The sequence below is a fragment of the Cnephaeus nilssonii genome (genome assembly GCF_951640355.1).
Source record: "Cnephaeus nilssonii genome assembly, chromosome: 3".
NCBI classification, from domain to species: domain Eukaryota; kingdom Metazoa; phylum Chordata; class Mammalia; order Chiroptera; family Vespertilionidae; genus Cnephaeus; species Cnephaeus nilssonii.
Genome location: NC_137074.1, coordinates 79,105,550 through 79,127,924, shown reverse-complemented (window position 1 = coordinate 79,127,924; position 22,375 = coordinate 79,105,550). Strand labels below are relative to the sequence as shown.

At 44.5% G+C, this 22,375-nt stretch overlaps 1 protein-coding gene across 1 annotated transcript; it reads right to left on the bottom strand.

Annotated features, from left to right (window-relative positions):
• Window positions 1–912: 912 nt before the first annotated feature.
• Window positions 913–20,911, bottom strand: LNP1 (leukemia NUP98 fusion partner 1; the record flags this gene model as incomplete). Its single annotated transcript, XM_079767111.1, has 3 exons — window positions 20,735–20,911; window positions 5,614–5,844; window positions 913–1,062 (listed from the first exon to the last, which is right to left on the bottom strand). The coding sequence occupies exons 1-3, from the start codon at window positions 20,891–20,893 to the stop codon at window positions 913–915; spliced, it is 540 nt and encodes a 179-aa protein (XP_079623237.1). The 5' UTR covers window positions 20,894–20,911.
• Window positions 20,912–22,375: the final 1,464 nt, after the last annotated feature.

Below are 22,375 nucleotides of genomic sequence, written 5' to 3'. Positions count from 1 at the left end.
GGAGGCGATCAGGCTGGGGGTGATCAGGCCAGCAAGAGGGGGCAGTTAGGGGCGAGAAGGCCAGCAGGCAGAGTGGTTAGTGGCAATCAGACAGACAGGCAGGTGAGTGGTTAGGAGCCAGCGGTCCCGGATTGCGAGAGGGATGTCTGACTGCCTAAACTGGCAGTCAGACATCCCCCGAGGGGTCCCAGATTGGAGAGGGTGCAGGCCAAGCTGAGGGACACCCCCCGTGCATGAATTTCATGCACTGAACCACTAGCACTTACATAATTACTTCTAATAAGGAAGTAAACCGAGAGTCACACCAATGACATTTAAGATTATTTGTGATATTGATGTGAAGAAGGACTAGTGAAGAAGTGTGGATGGCTCTTTAAATATCTTTCTTTACATTTTCAAGAATTACTTTATTAAAATACTTTTCATCCTTCTTACTAGAGGCCAGGTGCACAAATTCATGCATGGGTGGGGTCTGGCCGCCCCGCCCGGATCGGGGCTGATCAGGCCAGACAACCAGGGGGAGGAGATGTGGGAGGTTGGCAGCTGGCCCTGCCCAGATCGGGGTGAAGGGGACCAATAGGAAGGGCAGGGCCGGTTGGGCGGAGGGGCCACCATTGGTTGGCCAGCCACCCCGCCCCCTGGTCAAACTCCCAGTCAAACTCCTGGTTGAGGGGATAATTTGCATATTAGCCTTTTATTATATAGGATTCCCATAAAAGGACAACAAAGCAGATCAAACTCTCAACTCAGATGCCAGAGCTGGAGTATGATGTCTTCTTGGGGAGCAGTGGAACCAGTGCCCACTTCCATCACTCGGCATCGCAGACAGCATTTTACAGCTACCACGCGCAGTGTGGTATACAGAAGCCAAAAACACAGCAGCATCTGTCGTCCTAATGTGGAAACAACGGACTATTTGGGTCCTTTCTCCAAGAGAGGAACCATGTGTGCTTCTCCATGCTCTTCCTTCCCAGAGCTCCTCCTTTCCTCCATTTTCTTATGGGATCTTGTCTCCATCCGCAGGCATTCTCTTTCATTTCTTTCCTTTCTGCTCTCAGGACCCTGGAAGAGAAGGATCGGAAAAGCATGAAAGTGCAGGCGGCTGACAACGTTCCGCATTTCTCTTAATTATCAGAAATGAAGAAAGGCCTGATCATTGAGCAGACTTCCACATCTTAGTTTCTTGTAATAAATTAGCATAAGCCTAAGGGTGGTGCTAAGGGTTTTAGTCATAAATAAAAGGAATAGGGGGCCTGTGATGGTCTATGGAGGAAACTCAGCTTGCACGTGACTGACTCTTTGCCTCTGACACACGGAGGGAGGTGATTTCACAGCACGAAACTGAAAAGGAATGTGGCAAGTGAATCATACATGCAATGATTCTAACCTCCCTGTGTCCACTCCCTTAAATTACACTAATAGTAGGGTTTGCACTAGTTTTAATCTGAGGACTTTGTGAACACTGAAGTGGCAAAATAACACCCAAATCATCAACAGTCCCCAGCAGGTTACCCAGGGGCCCGTGTTCACTGGGATCAGGAGATACAGCACCAACTACAGAGACCCAACTTCCTACATTTTATACCTAGGTGGAGGGACACACACAATAAGACTAAAAAGAAACAAGAGAATAACAAATAGTGATGAGTGCAATGATAACTATGAACAGGGTGATATGATCGGGAACTATTGGGGGGGGGAGGGGGCGGCTTCTTTAGTTTCCATGGTCAGGGAAGGCCTTTCAAAGGAATTACTGACCAAAACAAGAGCATTGATAAATGTGGTGATGATGATATCTGTTTACACTTTTCTCTTTTAAAGTAAAAGAAATAAAATCATTGTTCTCCCCTCCTCCGTCTGATCTAGAAACGCTCGGGAACCCCTAAATGCCTACCAAGTGAGTTGGCACAGTGGTGAGTGGCAGTGAGATGAGCAAGGTCACGACTCAGCCTCGCAGGGGTGTCAGTTACTCTGCAATGTAAACTGTGTGTGTGATGTACCAAGATCGTTTCATTTCGATCCATATTGGTCCATTCGTCGAAGACAGAAAGCCAAACAAATGATGAGGCTGAGATACAAACTAAGAGGAACTTAAAAAACTGAACTAGCTCCATAAATGCGCCTCCAGATTATTTTCATTAGGTGCATCTATTGTATTAGATCCATCAGTCTGATCAAAATTTATATTTAGCAGTCATGAGTGTCTCTACTACTTAAAAGAACAGTATAAGGAAGAAAATATAGTGATGATTATTTCCACTTTGGCTTTTCCTTTATTGAGAATAAAGACTGGGAAATGCTCAAAAATAATGACCTGAAATATTTTTCTTATCTCACTTAGAAACAAAATGTGAAAATTATCAATATAAGCCAACTGAGTTTTTCAATATCAAAATGATATTGAAAAGTCATTTGTTGTTGGTCATAACCAGCTACAAAAGCAGTTTTTGGGTCTTTTTGATGCTAAAAGATATAGAATTTAAATCTATACCTGGTGCCCAAACAAAAGATAATAAATGTCATTTTTAAATTCACTGACAAATCACACTTTTTAATGTAGTTAGCTTTGGAAAGGTGTGTCAGTTGTGAAATAGATATCTGTATATGTTCTGAATTTTTAATTTTGTTTTAAGATAAACTTTATAATATACTCAATAAAACTGATATAAAATAAAATATTTAATTTAAAATTATTTACTATAAATATTTTTATCATACGAAAATTAAAATAATTTTGTAAATTCCTAGCAGATTTCTAGCTATTATAGTATATTAGAGGCCCAATCTGTGCACCGCTGGGGTCCCTTGGCCTGGCCTGCAGGGATCAGGCCAAGACCGGCTCTCTGACATCCCCCGAGGGGTCCTGGATTGCGAGAGGGCAGTTTTTGGGTGACACACCCCGGAATCGGGCTCCCTCCTCCCTGGTTCCAGGTGTGTCGCCCGAGAACCGCCACTGCCAAATGACCACAGCTCAGCAGCTCCTGCATTGAGCGTCTGCCCCCTGGTGGTTAGTGCGGGTCATAGCTACTGGCCAGCTGGTCGGCCAGCCAACCAGTCTGCTGGCCAGCCGGTCGCTTAGGCGTATATATATATATATATATATATATATATATATATATATCGATACCTATGAAAAGAATTCTTGAGTAAAAAAAAAAAAAGTTGAAAATGCTGGCTTGGTTATCTTGGCATTCAAAAGGAAGAACTTGGGCTCAGCCGGCATGGCTCAGTGGTTCAGCATCGATCTACAAACCAGGAGGTCACGGTTCGATTCCTGGTCAGGGCACATGCCCGGGTTGCAGGCTAGATCCCCAGTAGGGGGCATGCAGGAGGCAACCAATCAATGATTCTCCCTCATCATTGATGTTTCTATCTCTCACTCCCTCTCCCTTCCTCTCTGAAATAAATTAAAATATGTTTTAAAAAACAAAAACAAAAGGAAATGAATGGAACAACATGTTATATTTTAGGATAATGTGATAAATATTTCAATAAAAAAACACATTTACACACTTTTAGGGCTTATAATATTAGCAAATGGTTTCACTTAAGCAATTTTATAAGACTATGTGAAAAACAATTTGAGGCCATTAGAATCAACAGAGAAGTGTTTAGATTAAAGTATTTTTCAAAATATATATATATACCCTACCTTATTCCAGAAAGGACTTAAGGCAGTTAAATTTCCTGAATGAATATAATTAGTAACTTTAACGTGTAGTTTTAAAACAGGAATTCCTCCACTTCTTTATTCTTGCCAAAAGATCATAATCTTAATCTAAATATGAGGAAATGTCAGATAAACCCAAATTGAACGTCATTCTAAAAAGTAACTGCCCTGTACTCTAGCTGACAGTGTTACAAAAGCCAAGTGAAGACTCAGGAACTGCTGCAGAATAAAACCAGATTAAAGAGAATGAATTGCTTGCAACACATGATCTGAAATCTCCTTACAAATATATTATCAGGACAAGAGGCAAAATAGGGATAAGGTCAATAGATTAGATACAAAGTATTGCATTGGTGGTAATTTCCTGAGTTTCATTATTGTACTGTGTTTATTATATAAAAGAATGTTCTTGTGCTCTTGTTTGGGGATGGGAAGGAGAAAGAGAGTATAGTAAATATGATAAATGTTAGTATCTGGAGGGAATATAGATAAAGAGTGTATTCTTTGTACTATTCTTGTAACATTGCTCTAAGTCTGAAACCATATTTTTTTAAAAGCAGTATAAAGAAAGGATAAAACATATCCTAATAAGTGACAGCTGTTTACTATTCTTCCTTCTGTATTCCTCTTATGATCAGGTGAAGAGAGAAGCTTACTGAAGGAGGAACATAGATACACAGGATTACTCTGACCAAAGTGAGGCAAAGACACACAGTACAGTCCCAACAGCCATTACTGCTAGGCAGAAAGCATTGTGCTCAGATGGACAATGAGGTAGGAAGCACCTGAATGTCCTTGCTGTGCACAGAGCGTAGCTGAAGAACCAGGTGGTAATACACCTAGGTTCACTTATTTGCTCTGTCTACTATATGGCAGAATATATTATCATTCCTGTTTTGCAAAATAAAACGAACAGCAAAGGACCACAAAAAAAGAAGTATTTTGTTCAAGACCACTCAGTGAGCAAGTTTCCCCAAAGTAACTGTACCCCCAAATTAATTGATCTCTGCCTTATTACTTTATGAAGCAAGCTCAGCATCACCATTGGAGCTTCTATTATTCCCCCATTTTCATGCCTGTCTCCCTTGCTCTTTACTGAGACCCCCCAAGGCCGCTGTGAGCACCTGGATCACCCCTACTCCTGGAAACTTACTACTAGTAGATTGTGGCCAGAGAGTTCCCTCCACATGCTTTTTAAAAGTTCAAGGGAAAACCGAAGGACTTGTATGCATGCATATAAGCATAACCAATGGACGCAAAACTCTGGGGGGTGAGGGCATGTATGGGTGTGGGGTGGGGGAGACAATGGTAAGATATGTACACATATAATACCTTAATAAAAAAAAAAAAGTTCAAGGGAACAGGGCATCACAGACTACTTGCTACTGGATTAAATGCTGCACAGGAGAAGTAGAAGCAGTTCTTCTCTTCTCCAAATAGTGCACGGTGAATGAGTCACAATTATCCTATATAATAAAAGGCTAATATGCAAATTAGCCCCTTTGACCAGGAGTTCGACCAGGGGGTGGGGCCAGCCGGCCAACTGCCCACAACCCCTCCCCCCAGCCAGACCCACCCTTGATCGGCCCTCCCCCACCCCAATCGGCCGGACCCCACCCGTGCACGAATTTGTGTACCAGGCCTCTAGTTTATAATAAGGGTGATGAAAGCAGTCTCAAAGAACTAGAGGACCTCCATAACAAAAACATTCCACTAATGGTCCTCCAGGAATTCTCCCTACGCCAGATGCCTTCAATAAAAATTATTAGAAATTATGTACATCTGGGCTATGTACAGTAAAACTGAGTATCATTTTTTCAAAGATCTCTTCAACAAGCTGTAAATGAAAAAGTTAGATTTGTTCTCCACGAGTTTGGGGAGGAAGAGCCCTTTGGGTTTCCTTTTCTAAAGTGGCTTAAATATTCAATAACTCTGTTACATACCAAAGACACAGAGCGTTTGGTTCTAAAGCACAGGTGTTGCTCAAAGGACTCCGAAAATGCCCGAGTTTTGGAATGGGATCTTCTGTTTGATTCCAGTGGATCCTTGAATGGCCCATCCTCTGAGCGTTTTCTGTAATCCTTCATGTGGGTACGACATCGAAAACCCTGGTCCTCATGAGAATGCCTTCTAGGATGGCTGTCATATGATGTGACTCTGGGAAGCACAGGAAACTGGAAATATAGAATAAAAATATTTACAATATAAAGAGATTGCATGAAATTAGCTCAGAGGCAGAACAACCATAAATTACTAACTAAACAAACCTCAGGTTGAACTGAAATTTTATCTTTTTCATCAGTGTGACCTTTCTTCTACAATAAAGCAGTAGAATCAATTGGTTAAAACATTAAGTAGAACATCCCAAGACTAGCTATCTTGCTCCTCTACCATTAGGGCAATATAATGAAGCAGTCAAAGCTTTGAATTGATATGTATAAGTAAATTCCAAAATCATAACAAATTTTAATGAAACCATACCTGTTTATAAGAAATAATACAAAAATGAGTATGTGATTTCTGTACAAAGAAGGAATTTCTTTTTTCGTTTTTTGAAAAAATATGGAATGCTTCACTAATTTGCATGTCATCCTTGTGCAGGGGCCATGCTAATCTTCTCTGCATCATTCCAATTTTAGTATACTAGGTGTATCCGTTACTAATGCAGATTTTGTAATCAAAGAAAACACGGTAATTTCAAGAGAAACATCAAAAGTGTTTTATTCAAAGTAATGTCCATCGCTAGCTACACATTTCCCCCATCTTTCAGGTAATTTGTGGATACCATCCCAATAGAACTTTTCTTGTTTTGAGGGAAATCATTCAGAGACCCAATTTTCCAATTCTTTGTATGTTTTGAAGTGCTGCTCAGAAAGTGCGTGTGCCAGCGATCAGAACAAGTGGTAATCTGAAGGAGCAAGGTCTGGTGAATACAGCGGGTGGGTTAATACTTCCCAGGCAAGATCTTTTAACGTGTCTTTAACTGGTTTTGAAGTGTGTGATGGTGCGTCATCATGTAGCAAAATTACTTTGCCGTGTCTTCTGGAACATTCTGGTCATTTTATGATCAAGGCATGGTTCAAATTGATTATTTGTGGTCGGTAGCGATCAGTATTAAGGGTTTCACCTGGTTTTAGAAGCTCATAATACACCACACCTTCCTGATCCCACCAAACACAGAGCATTGACTTCTTTCCGAAGTGATTTGGCCTTGCAGTCGATGTTGATGGTTGACCTAGATCAGTGATGGGCAACCTTTCGAGCTTGGTGTGTCAAACTTCGCCAAAAAACTGAGCATAACTTGGGTAGTGTGTCACTTTGAGGAAAAAACATTATTTCGCAAATGTTTCATCCTCGGCATGCAGCCGCATCAGCGGCCGCGTGTCATCAGAAATGGCTACACATGTCAGTGCTGACATGCGTGTCATAGGTTCGCCATCACTGACCTAGATCAACCCATGATTTTGTGCATTTGGGATTCTTAGAATAAATCCACTTTTCATCTCCAGTCACAAATCGATGCAAAAGAGACTTTCTTTCGTGCCGTTGAAGCAACATTTTACTGATGACTTTGTGGTTTTCCATTTGTCTTTCGTTCAGTTGATGTGGCACCCATTTTCCTTCCTTTAAAATCTTTCCCATTGCTTGTAAATGATCGGAAATTGTTTGCTAAGCAACGTTTAATCTTTCTGCAAATTGTTTTTGAGTTTGACACGCATCTTCATCCATTAATGCTTGTAGTTGTTAGTCTTCAAACTTTTTCAGTTGACTTAGATGTTCTTTGTCTTTCACATTGAAATCATCACTTTTAGAGCATTTAAACCAGCGTTCACAAGTATCTTGAGATGGAGCATTTCACCATAAGCTTCCTCAAGTATTCAGCAGCACTTTTCTTCAAAATAAAGTAATGAATTAAACTTCCTGCAAATGTTCTTTTTTTGGCACGAAATTCGACATTTTTAAGTGTAAAAATATCTATAATGTTAACACCCTCAGAAAATTTGACATATGAAGTTTTGAAGCTTGTTGTCAATACAACAAAATAGCATACATATCAACATATGTGTAACTCCATCTATTGAAAAAAATCTGCATTATTAACCAGTACACCTAGTATGTACTGCCAAAATGAGCACCAAAGAAGGAATTTCTAAGAAGAGCAATGGAATAAATCAGAATGAAAAAAATTAATTTAACTATGCAAAAAGAAGCTAATATGCATCAAAAACAACTTAAAGTTAAATAGTAGACAAAAACAAAAAACATGTGCTACATGATACTTATCCTACCTAATAAAAGAGTAATATGCAAATTGACCCTAACTCCGCTACACCCGCAAGCCACGCCCACCAGCCACGCCCACCAGCCAATCAGGAGCAAATATGCAAATAAACCCAACCAAGATGGCTACAGCCACAGACAGCAGGAGGGAGGCTTGAGTTTCCCCGGTAACAAAGGAAGCCAAGCTTTCCATCTGCCATTGCTGGCCTAAGCCTCCACTCAAGGCTACAAAGTTTCAATTATAGAAGGTAAAGAAATCCAAACAGAAATGGCGTCAGCCACTGAGCTGGAAAGAGCAGGAGGCAAGGGTTGCCCCGGCAATGGAGGAAGCCAAGCTTCTGCAGCCCTGGCTGGCCTAGGCCTCCGCTCCAGGCTACAAAGTTTCAATTATAGAAGATACATCAATCCCAAGAGAAATGGCTGCCGGCCACCACGGAGCAAAGAGGAGGCTTGGCTCCGCTCCAGGCTACAAAGTTTCAATTGTAGAAGGTAAATAAATCCCAGATACCAGAGCCTCTGCTTGGGTCGCCAGGGGGCGTGGCTGGCCTGCAAACCACCACAGGCCCTTCACCCAGGCTGCCCCACACCCCAAGGGAACCCCCACCCTGATCCGGGATACCCTTCAGGGCAAACCAGCTGGCCCCCAACTGTGCACCAGGCCTCTATCCTATCTAATCCTCTCTAATAAAATGGTAATATGCAAATTAACCATCACTCCGCTACATAAGCCACACCCACCAGCCAAGCCACGCCCACCAGCTAATCAGGGTGAGTATGCAAATTAACCCCATCAAGATGGCTACAGCCACAGAGAGCAAGGTTTCCCAGGTAACAGAGCAAGCCAAGCTTTCCACAGCCGTTGCAGGCCTAAGCCTCCACTCGAGCTACAAAGTTTCAATTATAGAAGGTAAACAAATTCAAACAAATGGCGGCAGAATGGAGCTTGAAAGAGCAGGCCAGGGTTGCTCCCGGCAACAGGGGAAGCAAAGCTTTCCTCACACCCTGGCCGGGCTCACCCGCTTAAGGCTACAAAGTTTCAATTGTAGAAGGTGAATTAACTGCCACAGAAATGGTTGCCGCCCCAGAGGGAGCAGCAGGCTTGGCTCCGCTCCAGGCTACAAAGTTTCAATTGTAGAAGGAAAATAAATTCCAGATACAAGGGCCTCCGCTTAGGTTGCCAGGGGGCATGGCCGGCCTGCAAACCACCACAGGCCCCTCGCTCAGGCCGCCCCACGCCCCAAGGGAACCCCACCCTGATCCGGGACACCCTTCAGGGCAAACCAGCTGGCCCCCACCCCTGTACCAGGCCTCTATCCTATCTAATAAAAGAGTAATATACAGATTGATCATCACTGCAACACACAATATAGCTGTCCCCATGTGGTCAAAGATCCTGCCCCCATGTGGACACAAGATGGCCACTACAAGATGGCCAGCAGGAGAGGGCAATTGGGAGGCACCCGGCCTGCAAGGGAGGGCAGTTGTGAGGGACCAGGCCTGCAAGGGAGGGCAGTTGGAGGTGATAAACCCTGCAGGAGAGGGCAGTTAGGGGTGACCAGGCTGGCAGAGGAGGGAAGTTGGGGGCAAACAGGCTGGCAGGGGAGCAGTTAAGCATCAACCAGGCTGGCAGCAGAGTGGTTAGGGGGTGATCAGGCTGGCAGGCAGAAGCGGTTAGGGGCAATCAGGAAGGCAGGCAGGCAAGCAGTTGGCAGCCAGCAGTCCTGGATTGTGAGAGGGATGTCCGACTGCCCGTTTAGGCCTGATCCCACCAGGATCGGGCCTAAACGGGCAGTAGGACATCCCTCCAGGAGTCCCAGATTGGAGAGGGTACAGGCTGGGCTGAGGGACAACCCCCCGCCGTGCACGAATTTCGTGCACCGGGCTTCTAGTAAAAGAATAATATGCAGATTGACTCCATCACTCCAACAAACAAGATGGCTTCCCCCATGTGGTCAAAGATCCTGCCCCCATGTGGACACAAGATGGTTGGCACAAGATGGCCAGCAGGGGAGGGGAGTTGGGAGGGTCCAGGCCTGCAAGGGAGGGCAGTTGGGGGCAATCAAGCCTGCAGGGGAGGGCAGTTAGGGGTGACCAGGCCTGCAGGGAAGGGCAGTTGGGTGGGACCCAGGCCTGCAGGGGAGGGCAGTTGGGGGGGACCAGGCCTAAAGGGGAAGGCAGTTAGGGACAAACATGCTGGCAGGGGAGCAGATAGGCATCAATCAGGCTGTCAGGGGAGTGGTTAGGGGGTGATCAGGCTGGCAGGCAGAAGCAGTTAGGGGCAATCAGGAAGGCAGGCAGGCGAGCAGTTGGGAGCCAGCAGTCCTGGATTGTGCGAGGGATGTCCGACTGCCCGTTTAGGCCCGATCCCACCAGGATCGTGCCTAAATGGGCAGTCGAACATCCCTCAAGGGGTCCCAGATTGGAGAGGGTGCAGGCTGGCCTGAGGGACACCCCCCCATGCACAAATTTCGTGCACCGGGCCTCTAGTCTATATAATAAAAACCCAGTGGTCATAATGCCGTAACAACCAAAGACCGGTCACCAGGAGGTGCACTGAGCACCTTTTAGTCCCTCCCCCTCTACCCCCCCCCCCCATGCCCGTGAGCAGTGGCTCTTGCAGTGGGTGGGGTGGGGCACAAGCTACTAGCGGCAATGGGTGGGGCAGCCAGCTGAGGAAAGCGGAAATGAGCTACTCATGCAGTATTTTGTGTGTGCTGTGCCTCTAGTCCTATCTAATAAAGAGGGGATATGCTAATTGACCCTCATACCATTGCAAAGATGGCGGCGCCCACAGTCAATAAGGGAATATGCTAATTGACTGCCCTGCCCTCAAAGATGGCAGCGCCCACAGCCAATAAGGGAATATGCTAATTGACTGTCCCACCCTCAAAGATGGCGGTGTCCACAGTCACAAAATGGCAGCGCCCAGTCCCCTCAGCCCTGCAGTTCGGCAGGCATGCGGCAAGGCCTGGCCTTCCCCTGATCGCTGGGTCACCTCCCGCCCCTGAGGGCTCCCAGACTGTGAGAGGGGGCAGACTGGGCTGAGGGACCCGCCCTCCAGTGCATGAATTTCCATGCACTGGCCCTCTAGTGTTTAATAATATCCTGACAATACATAGTATATCTTACATACATACAGAAAAACATAGAAATCATATAATACAATGACATAAGTGTTCAAATCACATTGGAAAATGATCACAGAAGAATATTTCAGAGAAATCAAACTTCTTAGAAGAATTATGACACTTGCTCTCCCAATTTCTCTCACTACCCAACCCACTCCATTGAAACGTTTGCATCCACAACTAATTTCGGTTACGATATTGGTCTCAGTGTTGCCAAGTTCTGTGCATATTTTGGTCTTGATTAATTCAGTAGCATCCAACCCATTTGCCCTTCTGGAAACACTCTTTCCCTTGCCTTCTACCACTGTACCCTTAGTTTCCCTTTGCTCTTTCTTCCTGTGACCTCACCCACCACCTTTGCCTCACTAATAGCTAATCATCCTTCAGTCAGCACTGAAACTGCATATCCCCAGAAAGCCTTTCCTGCCACCCTGAGTGGTTCAGGTCCCTGTTAGATGTTCTCCTGGGCGCTCATACCTCTTTGCCCTACTCATCACAGCTGTAATAGGCAATTTGGGTAATTTTGTAACATGTCTCTCTTCTCCATTAATTTGTATCTCCATAACATCAAGGACTATGTTTCATTCTCTGCTGAAATCCCAGTCCTTCGCAGCACCTTGCCTTATTCACAGGATGAGTTTATTAAATATCTATTGGATCAATAGATATATAAAGAATGAAGAAAAAAAAAGAAATGCCAAATGATAAAAATTGTTTATGCTTATTAGTCATCAAAGATTATTTAAATGAAATAATGTACAATTTTGCCTTTCAGGTTAGCAAAAATAAAAATAAAAATGTTTCTTAATGATACCAAGAAGTGGCAAGAGTGGAGAGAGACAGGCCTGTGATTCCCGGCTGGTAGGACTATAAATGGACACACCTTCCCAGTAAGCCATTGGCAAAGTGTGTCAGGAGGTTAAAATATCCTGCTCCTTGGATCCAGCTGTTGAGTGTTGTTATGGGCTGAGTTGTGTCCCTCCTCTCCAATTCACATATTGAAGCCCTATGTGAGAAACTCAGAATGTGACCTCATTTGGTGCTGGGCCCTGTAAAGATTAGGTTAAAATAAGGCCACTAGGATGGGCCCTCATCCAGTCTGACTGGAGTCCTAACAGAAGAGGAAATTTGGACACACAGAGACCACCAAGGACATGTTCACACAGGAAAAACCATGTGAGGACACAGTGAGAAGGTGGCTGTCTGTAAGCCTAGGAGGGGGCCCCAGAAGAAACCACATCTGCCGACTCCTTGATCTTGGACTCCCCACCTCCAGATCTGTGAGGACATACATTTCTATTGTTCAAGCCACCCAGTCTGGGGCATTGTGTTATGGCAGCCCTGGCAGACAAATACACATGTCTAGAAACTTACTGTCAAACGATGATCAGAAATATGGTTAAAGATTTGTAAAGCTGCCAAGATACATGAGGGAAATATGTACGTACAAGTCCATTTAAGGTACTTGGTGCTGTGAGTAAGTTGGGGAGCTAAACAGGCAGAGTGTGCCCATCTTGGAGCTCATGTCTGCCTCAGAGAAAAAACACATGCTTACTCCTTTGGCACATGCTACAAAGGTTCAAGGTGGCCCTAGCCAATTTGGCTCAATGGCTAGAGCTTTGACCTGCAGACTAAAGGGTCCTGGGTTTAATTCCTGTCAAGGGGATGTACCTCAGTTGCAGGCTAGATCCCCGGCCCTGGTCAGGGTGCATGCAGGAGGCAACCAATCCATGTGTCTCTTTAACATCGAGATTTCTTCTGTCTCTCCCCCTCCATTTCATTCTCTCTAAACAGCAATGGGAAAATATCCTTGGGTGAGGATTAACCAAAAATAAGCAAAACACAGAGGTTCAAGGTGCAATGAGAGGATACAACAGGGTGAAACTGTGTGTACTTGGGTGGGTGAGGCTGGGAGGATTAGCAGGAAACTTCCGTGTAGGTGTGATGACTAAGCTGCAGTCTGAAGGACAAGCAGGGTTAATTAGAGAACAGGAACATTTTCTGCCTGAGGACTAGCACCACGTGTGCCCAGGCCCTGTCACAGGAGGAGCTGTGGTGTGGAAGGCAGAGAAGCCTGCTGGGGCTGGGGGGCTTGGGGGCCTGAGGGGAGGGAGGCTGGAATGGGGGGGTGTGGAGGGGCTTGAAGTAAGGTGCTAGCATAAGATGGGCAATCTTAAAACATGTGACCAAAGGTTTTCTCAGTGATGTGGGGTTGTTTGTTTCCTCCTCCTTTTTAGTATTTTTCAGGTTTTCTACAATGAGTGAATTTACATCATCAAGAAAAAAATGATACTTTAAATTTTTGAGATAGACAGGGAAGCACAAATACTGCATGATTCCACTTACATGAGGTATCTAAAATAGTCAAACTAAAAAAACAAAACAAAAAAACAAACACATAAATAGTCAAACTCATAGAAGCAAAAAATAGATTGATGGTTGCCAGGGGATAAAGGAGGGGAAATGGAAAGGTGCTAATCAGTGGATATAAAGTTTCAGTTATGCAAGATGAATAAGTTCCAGAGATCTCCTTCACAGTATTGTGCCTCTAGATAACAACAATGGGTTATATACTTTAAAAACGGCAAAAAAAAAAATGAAAATCTGCTGAGGGTATAGATCCCAGGTTAACTGTTCTTACCACAATAACATTTTTTATAATTTTAAAAATATGTTATTATTGATTTTTTTTTTTTTTAGAGAGAGAGAGACACATCGATTGGCTGCCTCCTGCACACTCCCTATTGGGGATGGAACCCACAACCTGTGCATGTGCTCTGACTGGGAATGGAACCAGTGACCTCTTGGTGCACGGGACGACGCTCAACCAACTGAGCCACACCAGCCAGGCACCACAATAACATTTTCAAACAAAATTTTAAAATGTGAGACTGGGAGTGAAATATTGATATCCTCTTCCACTGAGAGGCCTGAAAAGAATGGCAAGAGTTTTGCCCATGCCGAAACCGGTTTGGCTCAGTGGATAGAGCGTCGGCCTGCGGACTGAAAGGTCCCAGGTTCGATTCCAGTCAAGGGCATGTACCTTGGTTGCGGACACATCCCCAGTAGGGGGTGTGCAGGAGGCGGCTGATCGATGTTTCTAACTCTCTATTCCTCTCCCTTCCTCTCTGTAAAAAATCAATAAAATATATTTAAAATAAAAAAAAGAGTTTTGCCCAGCCAGTGTGGCCCAGTGGTTGAGCATCAACCCATGAACCAGGAGGTCACTGGTTTAATTCCCACCTGGTCAGGGCACATGCCCAGGTTGTGGGATGGATCCCCAGTAAGGGGCATGCAGAAGGCAGCCAATCCATGATTCTCTCTCATCATTGATGTTTCTGTCTCTCCCTCTCCCCTCCTCTCTTCCCTAAAATCAATAAAAACAACAACATATATATTTTTAAAAAGAATGGCAAGAGTTTCAATCACAATATCTTCTTATATCCGGTGGGATTTCCAGTTTGTTGTTTTTGGTGTGGGACTTTGTGAGAAACAAGTGTAAAAGAGCACTCTAACTGGTTACAGGCAGAAACTCCCACTTTTAAAAATGTTACTTACTATGATGCAAGTTCTACTTTTGCAATTTTATGCGCCTTTGTAATGTAATTTCCCCTACAAAGACAGGAATCAATGCCCCCACATAACTTATTTTTACGAAGTGTGTACTTGTCCCCTGCACAGTCGTGGAAGGGGCTTTGTCACTTGGGGTGGGGTCTGACCTCACCGGCTGAGCTCCCAGGAGCCCCAGCAGCAGAGCCCGCAGCCGGCACTGACTCTCAGAGCAATGACTACCCAGGGCCCTGACTCTCATTACAGAAGAGGCTCTAACAGCTTAGCTGTTTCCACCGCGGGCCCAGGAAACGGGTGCTGTTAAAGAAAAACCCTATGTACTCTCTGACCCCAAGTTCTGATCTTAAAGATGTTGGTTATGTAAGATCTTCGCTTCAGAGCTTAACCACTTGATGTTCTTTATCCTGCCCTTCCCTGCAGTCATCCTCGAGTTGTACCCCTCCGGCCCTCTGAGTACACACAGCTCCTGGACACCCACTGACAGCGAGGTGAGAAACAGTGAGAAGAAACATCAGGTGCTGGGTATTGAGTCTTTTTTTTTTTTTTTAAATATATTTTATTGATTTTTTACAGAGAGGAAGGGAGAGGGATAGAGAGTCAGAAACATCTATGAGAGAGAAACATCAATCAGCTGCCTCCTGCACACCTCCTACTGGGGATGTGCCCGCAACCAAGGTACATGCCCTTGACCGGAATCGAACCTGGGACCTTTCAGTCCGCAGGCTGATGCTCTATCCACTGAGCCAAACCGGCTAGGGCTGGGTATTGAGTCTTAGTGCACAGTGTGTGCCAGGCACTCTGGAGACTGTGACCTTGATCTCTAACCTCAGAACAAATCCTACCAGGAAGTCATGCTTCCTCATTTACAGATGAGGAAAATGAACCTTAGCTTAGCTCAGTGATTTGCCTAAGACATGCCTAGTGACTACTGGAGAAATCAAGTGCCATGCCTAAGCATGAGGCATCTCTTTCTTGGATTAATTATTCTAAACTTTTATTTTGAACAGCAGCAAAAACTTCATTCTATTTCTATGTGAAACTGCCTATAAATGTCACTTTTAACAATGTACCAGATATAGCAGACTTTTACTGCAAAAGTAATAATAATGCTTTGTAGGTCTTCAGGAATTATACTATTTAAGAATTTTATCTGAGGAATCTATCTATATAAAAGGCTAATATGCTAAGTGTCCATCCGACCGGTAGCTATGACACGCATTGACCACCAGGTGGAAGACATTCAACACAGGAGCTGCTGAGCTGCAGTGACTTGGCGACGGCGGTTCCCATGTGACGCACCCCGGAACCAGAGAGGAGGAAGCCCGATTCCTCATGGGTACACGAGATTCCACCTCCGGCCGTGGGTTATGTTGTTGCTGGGGCACTGTCGGCCCTGAATCTGGTTTACTGCACACTCGCGTTTGTGTTCCACACCCGGTACGACAGCAACTTTGCAGAGTGCTCTCTCGCATTCCAGGACCCCTTGGAGGATGTTGGAGAGTCGGTTTCGGCCCAATCCCCGCAGGCCAGGCCAAGGGACCCACCTGCCAGAGGGACCCTGCTCACTCCGCAGATGCCCTTTGAGCCACAGCACTGCCCCAGGTGTGGCCAGTTGAGGAGGGACCACGGGAGGTTGGGTCCAGGGCGTGTCCGGCCCCTCTCGCCCAGTCCAAGCCCCGCCGCCACCTTCTAATTAATTTCCTTTCAATGTGCACGAATCTGTGCACTGGGTCACTAGTAATATATAACAGTGTCTAATGATATCATCAGGGTCAAGATGAATGTAAATTAGTCGACAAATGGAAACAGCATCAGGGGAAAAAAAAATTCCAGTTTTCAGCTGATAAAGTGGTAGGTAGTTCTTGTAGAAATAATAAAGAGATTCAATATCATCCACTGGACATCCTTTAGGGAAACTAAAGGACATTCTTATTTATTTATTTATTTATTTATTTATTTATTTATTTATTTATTTAAAGTATGCATTTAAATGATTTTTTTAAATTGTGGGAATAAATGGGTCCTGCTCTGTCATACGGTGGCACTAAATCAATGTGACACTGCCATGAAGACCCTCTCACTAGTCATAACTAGGGAAATAAGGGAGAGCTAGAAGAAAGCCTCTTGGCACTTACGAGGCTCCATGCCTCAGACACTTGGCACCTTCCCCGAGGTTGCTCCCCCCGTTTCAAGGACTCGTCTCCCTCATTCAGAAACTGAAGCAGCCAAACTAAGCTCATCTAAACCACATGCCACTGAGATCATACCCCCAAATGCCATTAAATTCAATCTTGTATAGTGATGTTTTCCTCCACTGGGTCTCCACTGTCCAGTGATGACCATTCTTGGTGAGAACATCCCTTAGCCAACTCAAGCTGCCATGACAAAATACCATAGATTGGGGGGGGGGGGGGGGGCGGGCTTGGACAACAGATTTATTTCTCAGAGTCTGGAGGGCTGAGAAGGCCAAGATCAAGGCGACGGCCAGCTCAGCCCTCCTCCTGCCCGAAGATGGCTGCATCCTCTGTGTGCTCACCTTTCCTCGGTGCACGCATGGGAAGGGAGAGAAAGAACAAGCTCGCTGGTATCTCTCCCTGTCAGGGCACCATCACATCTGGCAGGGCCCTACCCTCCTGACCTCACCTAAACCCAGTTACCTCGCAGGTTTGTGAGCAGTGCTTTCAGGCCTGCCGCCCCCCCACCCCCACCCCCACAGCCCTCCCTGGGGAGAGCAGCTACCCGAGAAGCACCCCTGTGGTGAGATACTATAATCACTGAGAGTGTGGACCACCCTAAGGTCAGTCAGAAATAAAAGTAAAGGTTAAAAATATCTTCTAGGGGACCCTTTTCCCCCTCCCTACCTGGGAGTCAGTTCTGTGGGACTCTTTCCCTCTCCCCATGTGGGAGTCTGTACCTTGTTCTTCAATAAATCTCCACCTTTGCTATACCAAAATAAATAAATATCTTCTACTGTTTTACATTGAGAATATAAAGAGAGACGATAACATGGGGAGAGGAGGGTGTTTTCTTTTAGAGCAAATTTTAAAAACCTTGGTTGCAGGTAGGTAGAGGCTTACTTTGTATCCCCTGTCCCCTCAAATGATATACGGTAATGTGGGCCGCACCGATGCTGCCTCCTTGGAGCACAGAAGAAACACTGAGGAAGTCCATTTGATGTTAAAGCCCTAGACCAGTGAACTCAGTACCTAAAACTCACTGAAAACATTGCAACCTAGCCCGGCTGCTGTGGCTTAGTAATTGAGCAAAACCAGGAGATCACGGTTCGATTCCCAGTCAGGGCACATGCCCGGGTTGTGGGCTCCATCCCCAGTAGGGGGCATGCAGGAGGCAGCCCATCAATGATTCTCTCTCATCATTGCTCTTTCTATCTCTCTCTCCCTTCCTCTCTGAAATCAATAAAAATATAGTTTAAAAACAAACAAAATATACATTGCACCCTAAAAGTCAATTCTCTAAATAAAGGATTTATCTCCGTTTTTAAAGTCTAATAGATAGTAAAACTTACTTAAGAAATCCTATTTCATGCCATGTATCTTCCTTTGTTTTCATATTTTCTGTGGCTCTAAAGGGCTGTTGTGACAAATAGTAAATCACATTTCTTTTCTCTTTGTTTCCTCCTGGTTCACATTATCTGGAAACTGGAAACTAATCATATCCTGGCTCACACGTTATGAATGCCTCACTTGATGTGGAACATAAGAGATTAAAATAAGAGTGTGATAAGTAGGTGTTCTGTTTTACAACAGAGTCATGGAAAGTCAGAGCAAGAATGTTCTCAAAGAAGGGCCCAAACCCTTCTTTTTCACTTAAGGAACCTGAAGCTCACAGAGGTGTTGAAACTTGCCCTTTGTCCTTGAGTCCACATTTGGCAAGAGACCTATTTTTAAACATTTGTGTCTCAAAGAGGTCTCATTCCTCCACCTTGCTGATCACTGGGAATAAAAGAGGTTGCATCTGAGAACTCTGGAGCTAAAAATAAAATAAAATAACATTACTCCCCTTCCCCCCCCCCCCCCCCCCGCAAATTACTTGGTTCTGGGGTTGGCAGAAACAGGGGGGCAGGGAGGGATTCTCTGGTACCTAGAATTCTAAGTGACTTGTAAAAAAGAAAAGCTGTAGCATCACTGTGTGGCTGTGAAGTAGAGGACAGACATGTCTACTGTGGAGTCTTCTACCCCCCCGCCCCCCAGGTGAGCAGAGGAACCCTGCTGGTACCTGCTGTCCAGTCCACACCTCGTCAGGCGCATCCATTCCCCTCTTAGGGCTTTCCAGCTCACATCTTCCTCCCTAGACACTGGGTGCTCGGCCCAGCCATGGGAAATAGTGCTGAGGGTGGGAGAATTTTGGTTCCCTCTCCCATCAGGAAACCGAATTGGAACCAGAAGAAGAAAGTGTATCAAATTTATCAAAGGGGGTGATTGATTGATTGATTGATTGATTTACTTATTTATTTATTTATTTATTTATTTATTTATTTATTTATTTATTTATTGCTGGGAACCAATTCCAGCATGTAATAATTACAAGAGTTTCACCAAAAGGTTGGTGAAGCTTGGGCGGCTCAACAAGGGTGAGCCACATATGTAATTACCTGCTGGGACGGCTATAAAGCATCTCCCCCAAACCTGAATAGGATTGTCTGCAGCCAGACAGCTCAGGGCATTTTGTTGCCTCCTGTTGGCCAAACACCTGAACAGCTGTAGGCTATTCCCCAAACTGACAACCCTACCCTTTGAAGTGTATATCTCCACTTTGCCTTAGGACAAATTGTGTTAAATCAATAGCACGGGGTCCTTAGACAAAAGTGAGTCTTCAGTTCCTTTAGCTCAGTGGTCGGCAAACTCAGTCAACAGAGCCAAATATCAACAGTACAACAATTGAAATTTCTTTTGAGAGCCAAATTTTTTACACTTAAACTATATAGGTAGGTACATTGTTATTAACTTAATTAGGGTACTCCTAAGCTGGTCTTTGCTAAAAACTCAAGGGGCCAAAGAGCCGCATGTGGCTCGCGAGCCGCAGTTTGCAGACCAGGGCTTTAGCTGAAGATCCTCTGACCCCCAATGCCTTTCAAAATAATCTTTCGTCCTTGGACTCATTCTTGAATCTACGCATCAGCCCCTTTCTCCAGAATGCTGAACCCTTTGTAAGGCTGGGTCAAGAACCCTGGCATTTATAAATATACTTTTATTAATTTCAGAGAGGAATGGAAAGGGGAGTGGGAGAGAGAGAGAGGGGGGGGGAGAGAGAGAGAGAGAGAGAGAGAGAGAGAGAGAGAGAGAGAGAGGGAGAGAGAGAGAGAAACATCAATGAGAGAGAGACACATCCATCAGCGATTGCCTTCTGTAGGCACTCTGACCAGGGACTGACCTGCAACCTGGGTATGTGCCCTGATCAGGAATTGAACTTGTGTCCCTTTGGAATATGGGGCAACACTCCAGCCAACTGAGCCACACTGGCCAGGCAAAGGGAGTGATTTATTATGTGGAATCCCCAGTTCCCTAGAATTCACCAAATAGTGAAGTTATTTTCATTGTTTTAAAAAGACTATTGGAAATCACACATTGGTCCACACTGATGCTACACAGACTGATGCTACACAGACTACTAGTAACTATAGCATCAAGTTTCTTCCCTTTGACCTGAATTATATTGTCACTCAGTAGGATTATCTCAGGCTTATCAGGAGCTCTGCATAGAAGTAAAAGATAACTTAGTACTAAAAATGAAGAAATCATTACATTTAAAAAAAAGAAGAAGAAAAAAAAAAGAAAAATAAATAAAAAGGAAATTTAAAAAGAAAAAACAAATAAAAACAAAAATTAAATAATAATAATAATAATAATAATAATAATAATAAAGAAATCACTACCTAGTAGAAGAAAATCAGGTCCCTTGGAGGATAAGACAAAATGATAAAAGGTATTTTTGTGGACATAAAAAAGATTTGGGAGTACTGATTTTTCAACCAAAGAAAACTTTATACTGAAGGACTTTTCCAAAATTATCTATGAGAAATCCCCCTCCCTAGTCCAGCCCTCCCCTGTTCCATGGGATAACTCACTGGGCAGGGCAGGGAAGCTTTCCTGTAACTGGTGTCTTGTGATCCTCGGCGGTCCCGGAGTCCTCTCTCATCCTCCTCTATCCAGCTGTGACCCCAGAAGCTGCTCATCCACTTGGCAAAAGACACATCATCATCATCATCATCACCTCTGTGCTCCATGGAGAGGTGATTCAAAATATCCAAGGCCTGTCTCTAAATCTGGCAGAGAGAAAGATTGTCAAACTCAGCTGACTTGATGAAACTTAGGATCTCCCCAAAAGACAAAAAAGAAACTGGTGTTTTCAAATGGTCTCCGAAAATGGATCCTTAAAAGGAGAAAGATTTACTAAACAACCCCTTCACCATCAGGCAGCCCAGGGAAATGTCTATTTATAAATTGTGCTGCCCACATGCCCCTCCCCTCCCCTGTCTCTTTAAATTGAGAGGCTTGGTAATCCTTCCATTGCCAGGCTAGTGCCTCGCAGCCTCAGGGTGGGAAGCACAGTCCACTGCCTGATGTTCCCAGTGCTCTGCTGCCTGATGGCTGTGATGGCGTCTCCAGCTGTCAATGATGATCCTGCATGACCCTCATCATGTGCCTGTCAGCTCCAGGCCGGCTCTAAAATGGGTCACTCACAGGGACAGACTGACTGCAGCCTGCAAGATGGCCAGATATTGGCATGTCATATCTAGAGCTAGATACTCTCCTAATAAATAAAATTGATGTTGATATAAAATGCAGCTCCTGGGGCAAAGGGTGTTTAATTGACATTGTTTATATACATATACTAATGTAAATAGCCCTGGCCGGTGTGGCTCAGCTGGTTGGGTGTCATCCCAGCACCGACATGTTGCCCATTCCATTCCAGGACACAGCACATGCCCAGTTGCAGGCTCTATCCCTGAGATGTTTTGCTCTCACATCAATGTCTCTCTCTCTCTCTCTCTCTCTCTCTCTCTCTTCCCTTCTTCCTTCCGCTCTCTCTAAAAATCAATTAAAAATCTTTTTCAACTGTAAATAATTTACATGTACATGTAAAATGAACAACTCTTAAGTGCACAGTCTGATGAATTTTCACATACATTTCCCCCTGTATAACCACCACCATGCAGGTGAAGACATAGCACATTCCCAGCACACCAGCAGGTTCCCTCTTTCTGCCTTCCCACCCATCCTCCCGCCAAAATATTACTATTTCTGCTCTCTGTCTCGTCATCCTAGATTAATTTTGCCTACTTTTGAACTTTCTTTCAATGGGATTATATAGCCTGCATTATTTTGTGTCATTCAACATTAGGTTGGTGAGACTTATCCATGCTTTTGCAGTAAGAGTAGTTCATGTTGTGTCATGAAAAAAGTGTTTGAATATTCCACCTTTTTTCCCCCAATCTACTGGTCATTTGGGGTTGTCATTTGGGTTGTTTCCAGTGGGGCTGTTATAAACAAAGCTTCTATAAACATTATGGTCCCTGTCTTTTAGGGGCCTTTTTTTTCCCCCCAAGGTAAGTAGAATCTACCTAATAAAAGAGTAACATTCTAATTGTCCGTACCTTCGCGACACCCACCAGCCAATCAGGAGTATGCAAATTAACCCAACAAAGATGGCGGGTTAATTTGCATATACAGGCGCCAAGCGGCCGGGGGCGGGGTGGGACGCTTGC